The sequence below is a fragment of the Gallus gallus genome, chromosome 2 (genome assembly GCF_016699485.2).
Source record: "Gallus gallus isolate bGalGal1 chromosome 2, bGalGal1.mat.broiler.GRCg7b, whole genome shotgun sequence".
Classification (NCBI taxonomy): Eukaryota; Metazoa; Chordata; class Aves; order Galliformes; family Phasianidae; genus Gallus; species Gallus gallus.
In genome coordinates, this window is record NC_052533.1 from 100,673,571 (window position 1) to 100,692,546 (window position 18,976).

General features: G+C 42.4%; 1 protein-coding gene across 2 annotated transcripts in view; it reads right to left on the minus strand.

Moving 5' to 3' along the window:
* EMILIN2 (elastin microfibril interfacer 2) overlaps positions 1-18,400 on the minus strand; it is a 34,056-nt gene extending 15,656 nt beyond the window's left edge. The window contains exons 1-4 of one of the 2 annotated variants that reach the window (XM_015277950.4): positions 18,238-18,400; positions 17,940-18,062; positions 4,657-4,832; positions 559-2,493 (exon numbers count right to left, since the gene is read on the minus strand). In XM_015277950.4, the coding sequence (XP_015133436.3) occupies positions 559-2,493; positions 4,657-4,832; positions 17,940-18,062; positions 18,238-18,362 (2,359 nt within the window). In that variant the 5' untranslated portion in view covers positions 18,363-18,400. Of the gene's footprint in view, positions 1-558; positions 2,494-4,656; positions 4,833-17,415; positions 18,063-18,237 lie in introns of those variants that run through there. The other variant, XM_046934638.1, reaches the window with a different exon arrangement.
* Between the last annotated feature and the right edge of the window lie 576 nt (positions 18,401-18,976).

Genomic DNA, 18,976 nt, shown 5'->3' on the forward strand with positions numbered 1-18,976 from the left:
GCCAGAGTTTGTTTGTGAAAGCTGTATATGAAAGAGTTGATGCTGAGTTATAATTATTAACACATGCTGTGGAAAAAACTTACAGGGAATCTTTCTTATCATAAATTTAAATTCCTTTGTCTTCAGTTTTCTCAACTTACCCTTAAATTCCCCTTGAGGAATAAACTGGGGGAATTCTCACGCATAATCTCATATATACACACATACAAAAAATAAAGCTGAATAAAATTAACTGGAATAACACCCACAGACAATTAGTAACTAGAACTCATTTTAAATTCACTATCTAAAAATATTACTTTTTTCTTCTCCCTTTATTCTGGCTTAAAGTAAACATGAAGGCACATGGTAATTTTTTTTATTAAGAATGCCTTTAAAAAGCAGTCAAATTCTCTATGGTGTACAAAAGCAAAGAGTCGAAATCGTAGTTGTAAAAACAAAGCAGTAACAGTGTAATATTAATTTTTTGCTCCTTTGTTTAGTTACTCTATATATGATTCAGAAAAGAAGGCCTGTTAAAAGCAAATAAAACAGCATTAAAAAAGCAGGAAAACTTACTTGTGTCAGACTGCGATTTCAGCATGCCTTCCATGTCTGTGGTGATTTTAGAGATCTGACTATAAAACCGCTGGACAGAATTTTTGAGGCCAGAAATATCTTTGGAATGAGATGATATAGTTCCATTCATTTCACGTATGCAGTTCCATAAGCTGCTCACGTGCTTATCTAGACCTTCTTTTATCTTCTGCAAGCTACCTGAGACAGAGTCCAGCTTGCCACAAACTTTTTCAACACGCGAGACTCTGCTCTCAACATCTGAAACACCATCCTGCATACCATGGGTCTTTTCTTTACACTTGCCACGGTCATTCAGGATTTGGTCATTTAATTGTTCTAGTCTCTCTCTCACATCACTGCAGCAATTATCACTAGGATGAATGGTTTGATTTGCAAATGTCTTCTGCATTTGATCAATTTTTCGGTAGACACCTCTTTGTGTTTTTCTACAGGTAGAGTTGACTCCCAGAAGTTGCTCCTTGCAACTATTCAAGCCATCTTGAATATTCTTCACATCTTTATCCATGACATTTAGACTATACCGGAGTACACGCAAATCTCTCTGTATTTTCTGGTTGTCACGCTGGTTACCCTTAATTAAGTTAATTTTCTCATTAAGAGAGCTATTTAAAAACTGCAGAAGAGCAGAGTTGTTCTCTGTTTTCATAAGCAAGTGACTGTAATTGTTATTACAATTTTCTAGCTCTTTCTGAAGGTCCTCCGTACCTTGTGGTGCAGACTGACATTTCTGTCCACAGAGGCGTTCAAGGGACAGCAGTTTGTTCTTCATGAGATTCATCTCTGCTGTGAATTGCTCGTTTGCAAACCCAGTGTCACCGGGCATGATAGGCACAGGATTCATGTACATTCCATCTGGGTCTGTGGTATTAGCCATCTCTAAAATAGTGCCACCTAGCCTATCTTCTAATGCCCGTAGCTTTTGGTCAAACAAGTCCCTCAGTTCATCTGCCTCAACAGCTATAGTGTTTCGGAGAGTTTCCTCAATGTAAAAGCAGTGCTCTTCAGCATTTCGTTCAGTGATGTTCATCCTTGCATCTAGCTCCTCCAGCCTCTCACCAAACATGTCTTCCAAATCTGGAGTTGACAAATGACTGATTTCATTATCTATTCTCACATTCAAGATCCTGTGTGCTTCCACGACTCTGTCAAGCTTCTTATCTAAATCTTTTATCTGCTGGTTCAAGTCATTTCTCTCACCCTCTTTGCAACAACAGGAATGGTTTGATGGAATTTGTGTACGGAGAGAATTTATTTCTTTCTTCAAGTCATTTTCTTTGCCTTTTATAACATCTATTATACCTAAACAGTTATTTTCATTGTCATCACACTGCTGCTGGATATCCTGTAGTTTGTATTCACAAGAGTTCTTCAGATCTGCCATTTTCTTTTCAAATCCTTCCAGTAATTCCTGTCTGAGGGACTCAAATTTTGAGTCTATATATTCCCGATATATATTGTCACTAGGCATTGTTATTGTAGGTCCCTGTGCTGCCTCCTGCAGTTGCTTTAATTGTCCTTCATAGCCTTTTACTTTACCATTCAGTTCCTCTAGCTTATCATTCCTGTTCTTCAAGGCCTCTTTGACCTCAGCTAGCTCAGACTTTAGATCTTCCACTTCAAAATCAAGAAAAGGGTCTTTCTGATCTTTATTGCTGAGGAGTCCAGGCAGATGAATACTGTCTGTTTCACCACTAACTGCGCTATCAGGCTCCGGGCGATCATAAAGGTTGTTCAGCCAAGTGACCAACATCTTACTGGCATCTTCTTGAACAGTCAGCTTTAGGTTTTCGTTCACACGTGCCAGGGAGGACTGAAGATCTATCACCGATCGTGTAAGTCTAAACAATTCTTCCTCAAAAAACTGCATTTTCTTCTCATGTGGTGGAGGTTCTGGCACTTCTGTTGGTTCAGCATCTGTTTCAAAGAAATAACAGACAAAGTCTGTATATAAGTATTCCTAGTGGTGTCTGTTTCAGTCAACTGAAAACGATCGTACTTTTGCTGAAATCCAAATAATGATCTAAAATACACGTTTACTCCTTTTCCTATCTGTTCTTTCAGTAGTTTATTATTAAAATCTTACCAAATAATTTCAAACTAGAAGTTTTAGAACATTGACCCATTCCTGCCACGATACTATTTGTTAAATAAATTAGCAAGCAGAAAATCACTAATAAACCAGTACAGATTTATATATGTCGAGGCACAATTGTCTTAGAACAATGGTATCCTTTGTAACAATAACTTAGCGTGTGCTGCTCTTGAATTTCCATTGAAGATTTGAGTAGCAACAACTTATGTGCGTGAATATGCACAAAATACTTGTGCTCCAGTATTTTGCTGGGCTTGAGCTCAAACGCATATACTGGATAGAGTTCAGCACTCTTGTTATCACACTCACTTCAAAAATATGCAACTCTAACCCAATACATATCTAAATAGTAAATAAAAACATGTATAGAAGCATAAATCTTTGCATATCCAAAATCACTAGATTAAAGTAACACTAGCACTACACTAGCACTACACTCTTTCAGTGAAAAAAGTACAAGTAGACTTTATCTACATACTCCTTTGCCATTTTGCACAAAGGGGCAAACTCTATAACCATATCATGCATAGTCCCAATTCTGATTTTGCACGATATCCTTCAAATAATTGAAAATTCAAAGACCTTTGCACAGTTAAGGCAATTCTATAACAAGAACAAGTACAAGTAAAATGAAGTTAAGAAGCAGAAGCGAAGGAGAAAATATACTTTAATGTAGAAAACAGATACATGAATTCTTAGCATCAGAAGAGTTCTTTCAGATGACAAGTAAACAGCTAAGAATAAGAAAAGTGCCCTGTCAAATTGTGTCTGTATTGTGCTCAAGAGTTGTAAACAATTAAATCTTCAGACTAAAGAATTCTAGCACTGGTTCCAAGCTATAATGTAAGACAACATTAAGATAGGTTCTGAAAGCCACGAGTTTGGACTTATTCTTAGTTTTAAACTGGATTTCAGCTTAAAGACAGCACAAAGGAGATTCAAGACTGGCATGGTGGCCCATTTAATAATGAAGAAGTGCAAACATATGGAGCATAGCTATTGCATATACACTGGTATATGTTTTCATTTAAACACAGTTTTTGGTTTTTTTGTTTGTTTGTTTGTTTTTTGGTAGGAGCAGAAAGAAAATCTCTCTATATAAACAGCATACAAGGTACTAAAGAGATTGCTGTGTTCTATTATCAACTTTTGGAAGTAATATTTTAGGCAGGTTACTAAAATATTTAAAAGCCTTACTTTTAAAGAATGTATATAATCTATAGGAATAGTTTAAAGCCGTGTATTCAAACCATTTCATTCAACTACATCAAAAACGCCACTGGAAATCTAAGCGCTTATACATGACATTAATCTCCTATGATGCTGTGAAAAAGCCCTTTGGAAGGAAACATCTTCTCATCATCTTTTCTTAATGGTGAAAGGCATAATACTACAGTAAGAGCACTCTTCTTACCCTTTAAGAATATAGTATCTTATACAAACATTGTTCATTCTTTAAGGTATTTTTTCAGCATTTGAGACTTATCATTCCCTTACCCGTAAGTATTAAGGCAAGTAATCTAATATGAATCTGTAAAATCTGCTCAAGCCCTTGAACAAACAAAGCACTGCAAAACTGCTAGGAAGAATTACCTAGTATTAAAATTAGTACGTTCTTTTTTGTTTTAATAACAGCTCCTCTCAAATATATCTTTCTTCTCAAAGACTGAAGAAACAAACAAACAAAAAATCACTTCATACTCCTAGAAAAAAAAAAGACCTTAATATTTTCCTGAATCATGAGCAGACAGTTGGCATTTATGGCCAGTGTTCCACACCCATCCCTCCATTATTCTTCAGGAAATTCTCTGTATTAAGATTACTGTTGCCTGGCTATTATTTTCCCACCACACAGTATCTTCCATTTGGATCCTGTACCTGCCAGTAGTTGGGTTTAATCAAAACCATAATGATTATTATACATAAAAAGACAAAGTAAGAAACCAGCCATGATCATGCATACCAAAACTCAAAGAAAAAGTTACCCAAGCCTTTCTTCACAATAGCTTTTGCTGGTGTTGTGGGCCGACGAGCTGCCCTGGGCTGTTCTGATGGCCCTTCTCTGCAGTCTTCACCTTTGTACCCGGGACAGCATCTCCATTCTAGCTCTGTCACGGTCTTATATGCAACCGTGTACCGAGGTCTGAAACTTGTTCGGTATCTGCCAAAACAGAGAGTATTTTAAATTATTTGTAACCTAATCTGTTATTTGGATCAAACCTAAAATTAAGACTGTTTTCCCTTTAAATTCATGTCATATGCACTTCATTTTCTTCTTGGAACACCAAATGAACAAATGTTTTTGTCCAGGCTTTAAAGATACCTGCACTTAACCAAGGCCACTTCAGGGAGAGCAAGCATGGCCAGAGCAAGAGGGATAATGTGCTGGGGGAAGGGAAGGGTCATCCACCAGACACTGCTGAGAGTAACGGTGACTGCCAGCATATGTATTGCTCTATAAATTCAAAACTTTTCTCTTCTAACTACTTGTCATCACAAACCCACCCATGAGGCTCCTCTGGCAGTAACCTGACATCACAAAATGTTTCTGCCTGCTTTGTCTCTCCGTAGTCGCCGCTTAAACATTCCTTATAATCTGTATGTACAGAGCAGTTAAAGCCAGGAAGTCTATTCCAGGAAAAGACAAAACACTGAAAGCATGAGTCAGATAAGGACATGAAAGAAGGAACCATAAGAAAGGCAAGGACCAGTGAAAGAAGTAACTCCTCCTTACTTCACTGTCCCACTTCAGCTCAAGAGGGTCTTGCAGACAAACCTCTGCACATTACGTGCATACAACTTCAAGGTTCCCGAACTACTTGCTCAAAAGTTATTAAATAGCAAACTGCTCCTAACTGTACAACTTTCTTTAACCAAGACTTTTTCCACAACTTTCCCTATGCACATATAATATGGAATCCCCCCCAGGCCAAGTTTCAGAAGCTGTTTTATTTTATAAAAACTGCATCACCTTAAGGAATAGCTCATTTTGGATTGAGAAAAGAAAATATGGAATAAAGAAAGAATATGAAACAGTTACGGACTGAATGAGGAAAATAAATAAAACTGGAGTTCATCACCTGACTTCTTTAAGGTGATAGGCCTGGAACACATTCTTCACTATAAACAAAAAGTTATCCCAATTTCTCATGTCAATTCCTTTCTGTGAATAAAACTTATTTTACAGTGCCTTCTCTACTACAGCTTTTAGGTCTTTTTTTTTTTTTTTTTTTTTTTTTTTTTTTTTTTTTTTTGTAGATTATTTCACATTAGGACAACAGTTTGCTTCCATTAAAGACAGACGTGCTTCCCAACTGAGGTGCCCCTAGGGCAGTAATACCCGCACAAGAAACAAAGGGCAGCAGCAAAGGACTCAACAAAAGCTCTACAACAGATTTCATTCATACAGGGTGTCTTTTGGGACACAGAGAATACAGTGCACAACGGGCACCAGAAACAGCTGTGCTATCACAAAGAATCAACTCCATGTTTCATTAAATGTTTTCCTGTATTCGTATGCAAACTCCCCTTTTGTTTGAAAGTAATCAGAAAAAAAGCTGCCAGATGGAAAGTATTAAATCTTGCACCAACTGTGAGGCAGTTTCTATTGAATGTCACAGAGTTTAACTGTTAATCTCCATGGCTTCTTCTGCCATGTTTGCAAATAATTTATATATACATACATACATATGTATTTCTTTAATATATGTATATTTATGCAGCATCTCCCACTTCACAGTCATAATTTTAATACATCCTACACGTGATAGCCATTTGCTGTGTGTGTTTTGGTGAGCTGCTTTGCAAATTTGGAGTGGGGAAGTTCAAAGTGTTAACTACTAATTTGTTTCTTCCCCAGTTCTGCAACAATATATTCTAATTTTTGCACAGAGGAAATACTCGGTGCTCTTTTGTGTTACCACTTCATCTGTAATTATAGCACCATAGAATGGCTTGGGTTGGAAGGGACCTCAAGGATCATGAAGCTCCAACCACCTCGCCGCAGGCAGGGCCACCAACCTCCGTATCTAATACTAGACCAGGCTGCCCAGGGCTCCATCCAACCTGGCCCTGAACACCTCCAGGGATGGAGCATCCACCACTTCTCTGGGCAGCCTCTGCCAGCACCTCACCACTCTCATAGTAAAGAACTTCCCCCTGACATCCAACCTAACTCTTCCTTCCTTCAACTTAAAACCATTAAAACCTTGTTCTGCCATTATCTACCCTAAAACCTCTCTTTGAAGGGCAAAAAGTTACTTTGACTAGAGACAATGTCATCTTTTCCCAACTATTTTGGGGCCAAACAGTAGTCAGGTTAACAAGTCATTCTGGATTCTCTTTTCTCTTAACAGAAAGGCAAGGGTGGGTCTGGTTGTAAATCTGTCTGTCAGCCACTCCCCGCTGCGGTGGTCTGCTGCGGTTATCAGGTTTTCTGATTCTGACTTGGTGAACATTAACTCCAAGTGGGTTTCCATTTTTTTTTTTTTTTACCTTTGCAATAGCATACATGAAACAGCTGCGGGCTTGGCTCAAGCTCATAATTTCTTTTACTGTGTTCATGAAAACGTCTGCTGAATGCTGTTTACAAATGTAAAGTGCAGACATCCCAAGGTCAAGTGCTTAAAAATTAAATAGATGAGTGCGGTGTAGAGGGCACTGCTGGAAAGGACAACATTCCAGCCACCCATGAACTTCCTTTTCCTTCTTGCTTATCTGAATGTTAAACCACATCTCACGTAAGGAATTTGGGTACGACTCCTTGCCTTTGAAGTAGCTTCTATAGGCAGAGAAGTGTCAGGATTAGCCAGGCGTTTTAGGGGTTTGAAGTGGTTGAAGAGTCATTACCATCTCTCTCACAAGCACCACATTACTGAAGTACAAACTCGAACTTCCAGATCAATTTTCATATGCCGGAAATGGTAGTACATACTTTTCTCTGATTTTCATAAAACACTTAACTGCTCACAGCTTTGTGTGTGTTCCTTCCTATACTTCCAGGGCCAAAATCCCTCCTGCAAATCCAACTATTTTGACTGTCTTCAGACACCACCAAGTTACATTTCCCTATTTCTTTCTGTACAGAATGTAGCTAAAAGCAGTTCTGTAAAAGGAATAAGAACAACTTTAGTGCAAAATACACATTTGATTACTCTAATTATACAGTTTTCCTTGTACCATTTCTGCCACCTCAATCATAGCTCAGACAAGTTTATGCATTCTTCCTCTACAGTCATGTTCATCAATGCAGACACCTTCATATGACTTCAGCATTCAGCTAACAGTAAATTGCAAGACGCTATCACATACAAAAGAAGAACACAGAAAAAATCTAAAGGAATCATGCTTAATATTTTTCATATGGGCAAATTATGCAACCTTTTAAAAGAGGTTTTTAAAGCCAGAACTTTGCTCACAGAGTAGATTTCAATGGGGGAGCCGCAGACTTCCAGGGCTTTGCCAGGATTTAACATTCTAACAGCACCAAACACAATTATATCCTTGGAAACAGTTCTGACAAAACAAAGAAAAACGTAACTTTCTGGCAGAGAGCACATCCAAAAAATAATCTGCAGTTCTACTTAATTAACGACATAGGATTGGGAGCTACTGAATAAGTCTGTACTTATATATGCAGTACTTTCAATCAAGTTGCTCACTTACATTCACATCAGGACATACAAAATATACTGAGAGTAGGAAAAGAGACAATGTCATTATAATGTTGCTTCTCTACACAACCGGGCAGCTTTTAACAGTATTTTATACCCATATTTTATCTCGTAGATGTGAATCTCTACACAGTTACGCAAGGAAACCATTTAGTCAAATAGATTCAGAAAAGTTCCTTAAGTCTCTTAAAGAACTTCTGCTCCACTTTCATGCCTGCAAACGTTGGAACATAATTAAAAAGATAATACCACATTAAGTCTTCCTCCAGTTGATTTCTGCTATTCAAGTAAGCGTTAATAGCCACAGTTATTTTTACAAGTGTCTCACGGATAGTAACTTTTTTCTTATGTGATTAAAACTTGTACCACCAGCATTTATCATACCTCAATAACCCACCCATGAGGACTCTCAGCTAAAGATGATGATCATAACCTTTTGTTGAATTAAGTAAAATGAAATTAATGAGGTCATTCTTTTAGAAAGCATGAACAGGGAGTGACTTCAACAGTCTAATTTTTCCTTGCAAGAAAGAAAATAAGAACAGCTGGATTTTTAGGAGTCTTCCCGTAACAGGGTTTTAGCTACCAATGCCTACTACCTTCACCGTGAATTCAACATGGTGATCAAATAAGGCAGCCTGGTCTAGTATTAAATGTGGAGGTTGGTGGCCCTGCCTGCAGCAGAGGGGTTGGAGCTTGATGATCCTTGAGGTCCCTTCCAACCCAAGCCATTCTATGATTCTAACACATTCAGAACAGCAATGTACACCTCCATTTTTAATAACTAAATATTTCATAGTTGAACTGAAGTCGTACAGTGTGACAATAATGTTCAACATCTCTTCCTCTTCGAGAGAAAAGTATTTTTCTTAGGAAAACGCTTTAATTAAAAATACATGTTTGCTTCAAAAGCTAGACATTTCGACTATGGAATGAGCTATAATTTTCTCATGGTGCTAAACCACAGAAGGAAGCAGTTAGCACTGATATTTGGAATGTCACCTAACAGCGATAAAACAAATCAGAAACATTTGGACGAAATTGGTGGGAAAACATATGGCTCAGTTCTGTAACTAGATATTAACATTCAACCTTTAGGGAAATGCAAGGAGATAACTGCCACCACATCCTCACTGTGAGGAAGGGACTGCAGAATCAGCATGTTTCTACATAAGCAGTGTATAAAATGTTTATTCTGAGCACAAAACTTCAAGGTCAGTCCAAAATTCTGTAGCCATTGGAACAGGTCCCATAACTTCAGCGGCCTGCAAATCATGGTCTTATTGAATATAAGATAGCGAATCTTCACTACCTAATGCTTTTACTGAATGTAGATCTGCTCTTTCTAAATGATGCAGTATGCTCTGGCATGTCCCAGTCATCCAAATCTCCAATATACTTTAATGAGAGTGCTGGAGTAGCACACAGAACTTTTTCTCACAGATCACTTACCTGTAAGATAAAATTAAATGCAATCACGTTTTGAAAAAGTATTTTTTTATTTTGCAGGCTCAAAGGGCTTCTGCTGAAAATATACCTAAGTTGTCCATTCCTCCCATACAGCTACTGAGCTAAGTGTTAGTTAACCCCACCTTTTCTATTTCCCAACAGTCTAGATCTATTTGTAGCCTCTACGAATGGTGGCAGAAATTCCAGTTGCAGTGAAACCAAGCAGATGTTTAGTCACTGTCACTAACAGCATCTCATCCTGAAGTCCTATTTCCATCTGATTAACCAAGCAGCATCCTGGACACTACTGACCTGCGCTTGAGTCACCATGACTACAGATATCTAAATTTCCATACTCACATGTATACCTCTATAGGGCAAAGAAGTGAAGTTAGGGCAAGCTGAATCCCATCTCTGCATTTTGCTCGTTTATAATCTTGATACTACACAGCAGCAGTGGCAGCTATCTTCAGCCCTAGCCCACAGATGAGCTTAATTTAAGAAAAATAAGTCTTTACTTGGAATTTGTCCTAAGGCGTTTAGAGCAACTGGTGAAAAGATGTTTTGACAGGAGCAGATTAACTTAAAAGTCTAGGTGATGAAAACCTATTTAAAATGAATCCCAGTAAACCCAAAAACGGTTATTGATTTTGATCTGGCATTTAGAGACACTAAGTTACTTCTGACAGACTTATGAAAGTCTCATCTTTACCACTGTTCTCTTCCTTCAGCGGTCAGTTTTGCTTTCCAAGATTGCTGTAAAGAATGATCAGACAGGTGTTTTCAGGAGCTGAGGTTGGAGCCTTTTCCACTAGCCCAGTGCCTGGCTCAGCCGTAGCCATCTCAGCCAAAGCTCCCCAAAGACCATGGTCAGGTCTTTATGTAAGACCTGTGAGTGAAGTCTCTGTCCCTACACACCACGTGAGAAACACAATGGGAACAGAGTTTGCCTCAAGTCTGGAAGAAACTGTGAGCAGGCTGGAATGTGATACAGGTGACCTGGATCCCTCCCTCCTACTCTATTCCCAGCATGTCAGCACTTTAGGACAGATAGACAAATGTTGCTTTCTTCTACCCCTAAAGAATACTGTCCCATCATCTACTGGTGACAGGGAAGGAACAGAGAATCACTCTGCCAAAATCAGCTCACTACAACCTAATCCCTCACGTGGTTCTCTTTAGTGCTGAACAATGATTCAACGTATCCAAAATAATTTTACCAGAAAACTTTTTTTTTTTTTTAAAAACATAAGAGAGGCAAAAGACAGCAGGTCTTTTAGTGAGATAGGTCTCACAGTGAGGTATGCGTGTATACACGCATGGAGAGACAGAGATTGGTATACACGTCAGTCACCAAGGATTTCATTTTTAATAAGCTGACCACTAAACTCCACTACAAAATGACCAAAAACTAAGTTTGAGGTGTAGATTTTAATATTCCTCATGTTACTGAATTATTACCTCTGAAAGCCAGTCAGGCAGCATCTTCTATGAGCAGAGAAACAAATACATAGGATGCATTTAAGGAACTTCTAGCCATACTCCATGGCAATGTTTAAAGCACAGCTTTGTTCTTAGGATTTGTACTTCTTACATGATTACTTCCTTCTATTTTGTCACAAGATAAACATATGCCAGTCAACCACATGCTGATAGACCAACAATAAGCTACTAAAAACCTGATGCAGCTGTAGAGGCCCCCGTTCATTGCAGGGGAGTTAGACAAGATGGCCTTTAAAAGTCCCTTCCAAATCTAATGATTCTTTAACTCTACAAAAACAAACAAAAAAACACTAAGTAAAATGGGATATTAGAGCCCAGGAATCCAAAAGAGTTTCACTGAACTTCTGTAGGACAGCACTGTGCAGAAGTCCAACAGTGACGGAACAGGAAGGGAAGCAGCAACAGCTCCCATGCTTACACCTTCACCTCCTCCTGCCTGCAGCGGGGACCAAGCTTCTCACCTTACACCAGTGCAAAGGCCAAGTGCAAATGCACAGTACTGCTTCTGACAAAGCCCTCTAAGAAACAAGAGCTCCAGCAGCATCCCTTCTGCTTCCACTGCCCAAGACACAAGCTTATTTCTAAGTGTGAGCATCTGTTAATAGATTATTTTAAAAGATACAAATTGAATATATAGAATGGATAACCAACGTTGTTATGAACGCAAGAGTCAGCCTGTGGCATTAGCTGGGATCACAACCTTCAGAACAAAACACAGCCCTGCTTCAAGAGCTGATACTTTACCAAGACACCAGGTCATAGTGAACTGGAGGGGAGAGGAAAGATGAGATCTGAAGGCAAGAAGGAGGCCAGATGTCTTTAGAACTGTGGGAAGAGGGGAGAAATAATGATCAGCAATGTCTAAAACAGGAACTGCTCACTTTCTAATGGTGCAAAATATTTCTTGGTTGGTGTTTTTGGGGTTTTTTGTTTGTTTGTTTGTTTTTTGCTTTTGTTTTTTTTTTTTTTCCGGGGGGTGACTTATGACAAAATAGACCTTAAGTGGGTCAGCAGCTCCCAAAAATTAACAATCTGTGATTTTGGAAACAGTTTGGTGCTTAACAGAAGAGGCCCCAGACCTCTAGGTCATATACTTCTCAAACCAGAAGAGCACAAAGAAGTACAATTATTTACATTAATGTGAACTGAGGAACAGTTTGTGGCTTTCTGAATTACAGCAACAAACTATGAATGATGTATGAAATTAAAATCCCCTGTCCAATACACAGAGAAGAAAGTCATTGCACTGAGAGCACAGAGATGCACAATTTCCAGCTCAGGGAGATTGCCAGGAAAGTTTACCATGCTCAGCAGGCTCTCAAAGATTATCAAACAAGCACTGCAGGAAACTGAAGTATGCTCTGAAGTTGTTTAAGTTTCCTTACTGTTTTCAATGCACAATCCCTTAGGCTAAACTCCCTATGCAGTCAGCTAGCTGGAGCCTGTACAAAGAAATTCTGCTTCATACAAAATACCTAAGGAGGAAAAAAAAAAAATCCCTAAAGACTTTTATAGATATTTCAAGGGGAAACATGAAATAGCCCTCAACTTCTTGTGCATCCTGAAAGTTCTTCCGATGAGATAAGCACTGCTATAAGCTGGAGGCATGCACAGTCTCTGAACCTGTACTGACTTGTATGTGTTAGGTTTGATCCTGCCTAGTGCTGAGTGCTCTCACACCGCTTCATTTCCATCCACCGAGCGTTCTCAGAGAAAGCAACACTGGGACTGTCCAAGGATTGAAAACTACATGTGGATTTACTACATGTTCCTAGACCAGAACTGGTGTGCTCCACCCAGGACGCTCCGAGGTTGCCAGAGAACGATAAATCAATAGAGCCATCTGAACCGAACTGGAAGTCTGACATCCTGTGTGCCAGCAGGAAAATTTCCACTTCTCAACATATTTTTATTAATAAATGTTGCATTCTGGCTATTTAAAGCCGAGCGTAACTAATAAGTATAGTCATCTATCCTGACATTTATGATTACAGAAAACCAGCAGCAACAGTCTCGAAAGTTACTACAGTCTTTTTGCCTTAAGTCTCCCCCTTGGCAATGACTGAACTTCGCTTTGGGAGCAGGCTTGTTTAAGGTTACTTAATACAAGAAGTTGGAAAATATTGCTCAATGAGAGATTTGGAAAGGTTTGCTAATTTAGCTATTGATTCATTTATAACCTTCTTGGCAGTGTTCTAAGTATGTGCAACCTACTGGAGTAATTGGTTTGCTTATTACACGTTGATCATTAGTGCTGAGATAACAGGCTCACACTAAATCATGAAATCCACTCCCCACAAGCTACAGACAGGTGACCTGACTCATTATTCACTTGAGCACACACTTATCTTCATGCACATGCGCAGAATTAATGGGGGCTGTTATCTGAATTGGGGGATCTGATAAACATCCTTTCTTCAAGTCCCTGGGCAACATGACAACTTTGAAGCTAGCTCTGCTGTTAGCTGGGGGCCCCGGGGGTGATTGCGTGACCTCCAGGGGTTCCTCCCAATCTAAGTTTTTCTGTTTGATTTACTGCCTCATACTCCCCAGCTCTCCATGGGCAGGGACGTCCTGCTTGCCTGTTCTGGAGCAACAAACCAGAAAGCACTCCCCTGTTTCAGCTCACAGGCTGGCTTATTATCAATTAAACTTTACTAGTGAAAGCTGGGCCAGAAGCTGGAGCATCTAAGGTACACTCAGTCCTGTAACAACATCCCACACCGAAGCAGCTGCACTGACCAGATAATGTCCAACACAGAAGCAGAGAATCATTAAGGTTGGAAAAGACCTCTAAGACCATCTAGTCCAACTGCCCACCTACCACTGATACTGCCCACTAATCACGTCCCTAAAAGCCCTGCCCAGGCTCCCTGCTCCTCCAGCCCTCCACACATGGGGCATTACAGCAGATCCGCAGCCCTCAAGAGTTTGCAGAATCCAGTCAAAGAGACCATATAATTTGCTTTTAAGCTAATTAAGTTTCTAAGCTACTCATGAGAAAGCTAGGAAAGGAAATTTGCAGCACAGTAAGTGGGGGGAGGTCAGTTATTTAAGAAACAATGCTAAATTTCAAACATGAAAGTTAGCTTTGGTGCGTAAAAAGACTAATATTTTCATATGAGTGTCCGTCAAGCCTGTGACCCATTAATAACAAAGTTTCTCTCTCCTTCACCAGTCACACTTTTAAGTAAAATAAATCAGGAGTCTCCGAACTTCAAAGGGAACATACTTCAAAAGGCACTTCTGCTTCTTCCTTCTACTCCCTCTCTTCCTATCTCTTAGGCAGCCACACTAACTCACATTTATCCCTGACACCTTTATCGGCCAAAGTATCCCCTAACTGTTCAGTGAGGAAACGTACTACAGAGCCCAAATAGCTATAAAACACTTGAACAATTAAATCTAATTATCTCCTGAGTTTCCACTTAACATTTTAGGAGTAAAATGATATTTGAATGGACACAATGGGCTCACGCATGTATATAATTTTTAGGCTTGATCACAAGAGCTTTCTATTTGTACTGAAATAAAAAGTCAGTGATGACTATAATTCATATCTGCAACACCTAACACTCCCATATACGAAGAACACTTGTAACTCAGGAGCACACTGTATGTTTAAGGCAGTGAAATACTCACACTGCCTTAAATGTAGAGAACTATTTAAGTACTTCCTGTGCATAACCTAGGCTGTACCAGAACACCAGAAGGGCTCTTCAACTAATCCACTGAGTGACCAAAAACCCACCCAGCTCAAGTACCAATAGCACCCATACATCTTTGATACAGTCAAATTCTTTGTTTGATTCGGACCTCCCTGTACACGCTATCTGTAACAGAATGAGGTCTCAGATAAACCAAGAGTATCTGAAGGAGACTACACAGGGACTGTTGTTTATTCCAATGAATCTCGACTATTTAGTTAATTTTTAACTTCTCTGCGCCCGCATATGAAGGAAAGAAAGAGAATAATTCCAGAAAAATCCTCACAGCCATTTCTTTGTTTCTTTTATAGCTCTTTCCTGTCCTATTCTACTCGCTAGCTAGGCACTGAGCTAGCAAACATATATAAACATATTTTGTTATTCAAACCACTATTCCTTATCAATTAAACAATCAATTCCACCTGAAGGAAGTCACTCCTGTGCACAGTGGTGTGCAGGATTTGAACAATGTATTTCAAACACATTAGATTAGTTATTTTCTTATTCTTCTGCTAAGAAAACAAGTATAGCGGCAACAGGCAGAAAAATAAGTCATCGCCTATGAGAAGATTGTGTTGTACACAGTAAAATTTCAAGACTTTGATATGATCTGCTTCAAGGACATTCCAGCTGCTTTCAGTGTTCACTGGCTGCTGCTACGATAAGTACTCAGAATATTTTATGTTAGGAATGAGGAATTAGGTAGCATTTGCCACTCAGGGTATGAATAAAACTACACTTACGTTCACCAAAAAGTCAAATTCAGGAAACAAAGGCTTACGCTAAGTATCTACTTCCATTCTCAAAGAACAAAAAAGTCTCATGAGATGGGCCACAGCAGGCAAGCACCAATGTCTGTTTAGCCACATATTGTATCTCTGACAACAGCCATCTCCATATACATAGGAAAAGCTGAAGGACGGGCAGTGCCATTTCTTAGAACTACAGTGCAATTTGGAAGGGATGTGACTTCTGAAGGTTTGGTCCCCAGCTGGAGCAGGGCTTCCCCTTCTGACTTCTGCCAAAGCTGCCACCAGTTCAACCAGTTTGTGGTTCAGGAATTTCCTAAGCTAGAAGCAATGCCTTCGCTTTTTCTTCATCATCTACTAGCAGACGGATCAAGAAAACGCTGATTTACCACCTCTGAAATTCCTCACTTCCACAATTGCTGATTTATGTGTCCACAGAGCTCAGTTGTAACCCTTTCTCTCCCCTCCACAGCTCTACTACTGAGACTCTGTGCAACGGAGTGTACACTCCATTACACAGCCTCAATCAGAAGTCTGAAGTGGCCAGTTCAATACTCCAGAGAGAAAGAAGGGAAATTACACAAGACAGTGTGACTTGGCTGCCTGCTGCCTTTGTTATTTGCCTCCAATTCTTGTATTTATATATCCCAAAAGAGAAAAGCTATTTTTTCTAAACAAGCAAACAAACAAACAGCAATGCATTCAAATGCCAAATGCCCAACACCTATTGTCCCAGGCCCCGGGAAGGCAGTGCCATCAGCGTACACAGTTCACTCCAGTAGCACCAGGCACTAAGCAGTATCAGCCATGGCCTCACTTCCTCATGTCAAATTAAAACCAGTTACCCACGTCAAAATAAAAAAAGTTATCTGTCATAAAAGAATCCTTGCCATCAACTCAGTCCAAGTGTAAGCCTGAGCCCCCAAAAATCTGGGAGTCTTCCCAGTGACTTCTGGAGAAGGTGAGATAGTTCCACAGCGCACTCATCACATACAGTTTTCCAATGAAAGAGTGCAAGTACTGCTGTTCTTCCACTGGGGGAACTGGGGAAAGGAATTTGCTAGAGATTAGCCACAGAGCAGTGCAGCTGTCCCCACTTTCTGCTCCACCTGCGAGACCACGCAGCCTCAACACAGCAGTCTGAGCTCTATGTGGTGCTCACCCTGCAGGCTGCTGTGTGCTCACAGTTAATCGCAGAATCACGAAGTTTGGAAAAGACCTCCAGGACCATGACCAACCACCAGCCCATTCCCACCATGCCCACTAACCACGTCCCTCCGGGCCACATCTACCCTTCTTATGAATACCTCCAGCAGTGGTGACTCCACCACCTCCCTGTGCAGCCTGTGCCTCGTCACTCTTTCTGAGAAGAAATTTTTCCTAATATCCAACCTGAACCTCCCCTGGTGCAACTCCCATTCCCTCCTGTCCTACTGCTGTTACTTGGGAGAAGAGGCCAACCTCCACCTCACCACAACCTCTTTTAAGGAAGTTCTAGAGAGCAATAAGGTCACTCCTAAGCCTCCTTTTCACCTGACTGAACCACCGCAGTTCCCTCAGCCGCTCCCCATAATGCTCCAGACCCTTCACAGCTTTGTTGCCCTTCCTCACTATCACATGAAACTAAACCAAACGAGCAACTTTGCATCACACCCCGCACAAACCTCTGCATTGGCTGCACTCCTTGCTGGACAGGCAACTGACGGAGGAACCGCAAACACACTGCCTCACACTCCTGGCTCTCCCTTGCTGTTACTCACTGATCCAGCTGCGCAGAGCAGCCCCAGGCCCGCCGTGCTCAGCACACAGCCCGGTACAGCCGGAGCAGCACACAGGTGTGCAGCCAGCAGGTGCTGGGCTCCAACCGCCCGCGGGCCCGGGCAGGCAGAGCGGCGCGGTGTGCCAGCACAGCTCCCCCATCCCGGTCAGTTCGCACAGCGAACGCACCAACAGACTCAATGTGGCTTTAATTAGTTCCAGCGGCCTCATGTTCGCAATAAAAGAGAGCGCTGGCTTCGGGGCGTGCTGGAGCAGGACGGCGGTCTTGCCTGGGCTGTGCTCGCTTTGGGGTGTAGCCCAAGCACGGCCACCGCAGCTCCGTGGGGCCGGGATCGTGCTTCGGCTCCGGGAGGGCTTCGTGCAACTGAGCGCTTCCCCTCCCAACGCCGCCTCCTCCTCGGCTACTTACACCGGGGTCGGCCGGCAGGGAAACTCGTTCCAGGCGCACTTGTACTGGGCCTGGACGTAGCTCTCGGTCCCGTCCAGCACCGAGCAGCTGACGTTCTTGTTCACGATGTACGCGCACCAGTTCCTGCGGGCAGAAGAAACACGAGGCGTCAGCGCCGGGCAGCGGTAGAGGGACGAGTGGCCCCCTCACGTCCCGGCACCCCAGCCCAGCCCGCCTCGGCTCACCCCGCCGCCGGCAGCGGCTCCCCAAGCTGTGCGGCCACCCCGCCCGGGCACGGCGCTGCCCCGCGGGTACTCACTTGCTGCGGGAGCCCGGGCGGGAGTAGCGCAGGTGCGGGGTGGCGTGGCTGAGCCCGGCGCCCAAGGCGAGGAGCAGCGGCAGCGCCCAGCCCGAGGGCGCAGCGGGCCCGGGGCACAGCTCCATGGGGCGAGTCCCTCTCCGCCGGCTCCCTCCGTCCGTCTGTCCGCCCGCCCCGCCGCTCTGCCCGCTCCCTCACTGACGCAAATCCCCCCCACCCTGTTTCCGCCCTCCGCGGTGGCTCCGCGCCCCTCCGGCCCCGGCGCCTCTCCCTCCACCCCCGCCCGGCCGGACCCGGCCGGCCCCTCTCGCCGCCCGCCCCCCGCCGCTCCCCTCTCCCGGGCCGAGGGGGAGCGCGGTAGCGCCGAGGCGGAGGGACGGCCGCCGGCCCCGCGTGGCGCCGGTCGCCATCAGCGGGGGCCCCGCTCCCCCTAACCGAGGGGGAACACCGGGGAACCGGCTGGGAGAGCAGCCCCGTGGGGATGGCTGCCCCGGAACCTTGGGCGCGGGGCTCCCCTTCGAGTGGGGCAGACTCGGGCGTGGGAAGTTGGCGGTGCATACCTGGGAGGTGTGAGGGTCTGCTTCCATGTGTGGCCCTGCTGTCCCGCTCGAGGTGACTGTGGTGATGCCATGGGCGATCCTGTGTGCAGCCCAGTGGTTCATCCAGACTGGCCCAGTGCAGGTACTCTCTCCTTGCCATCTGCCTATGCCATGATCTTCTTTGATTTATCCCAGATTTC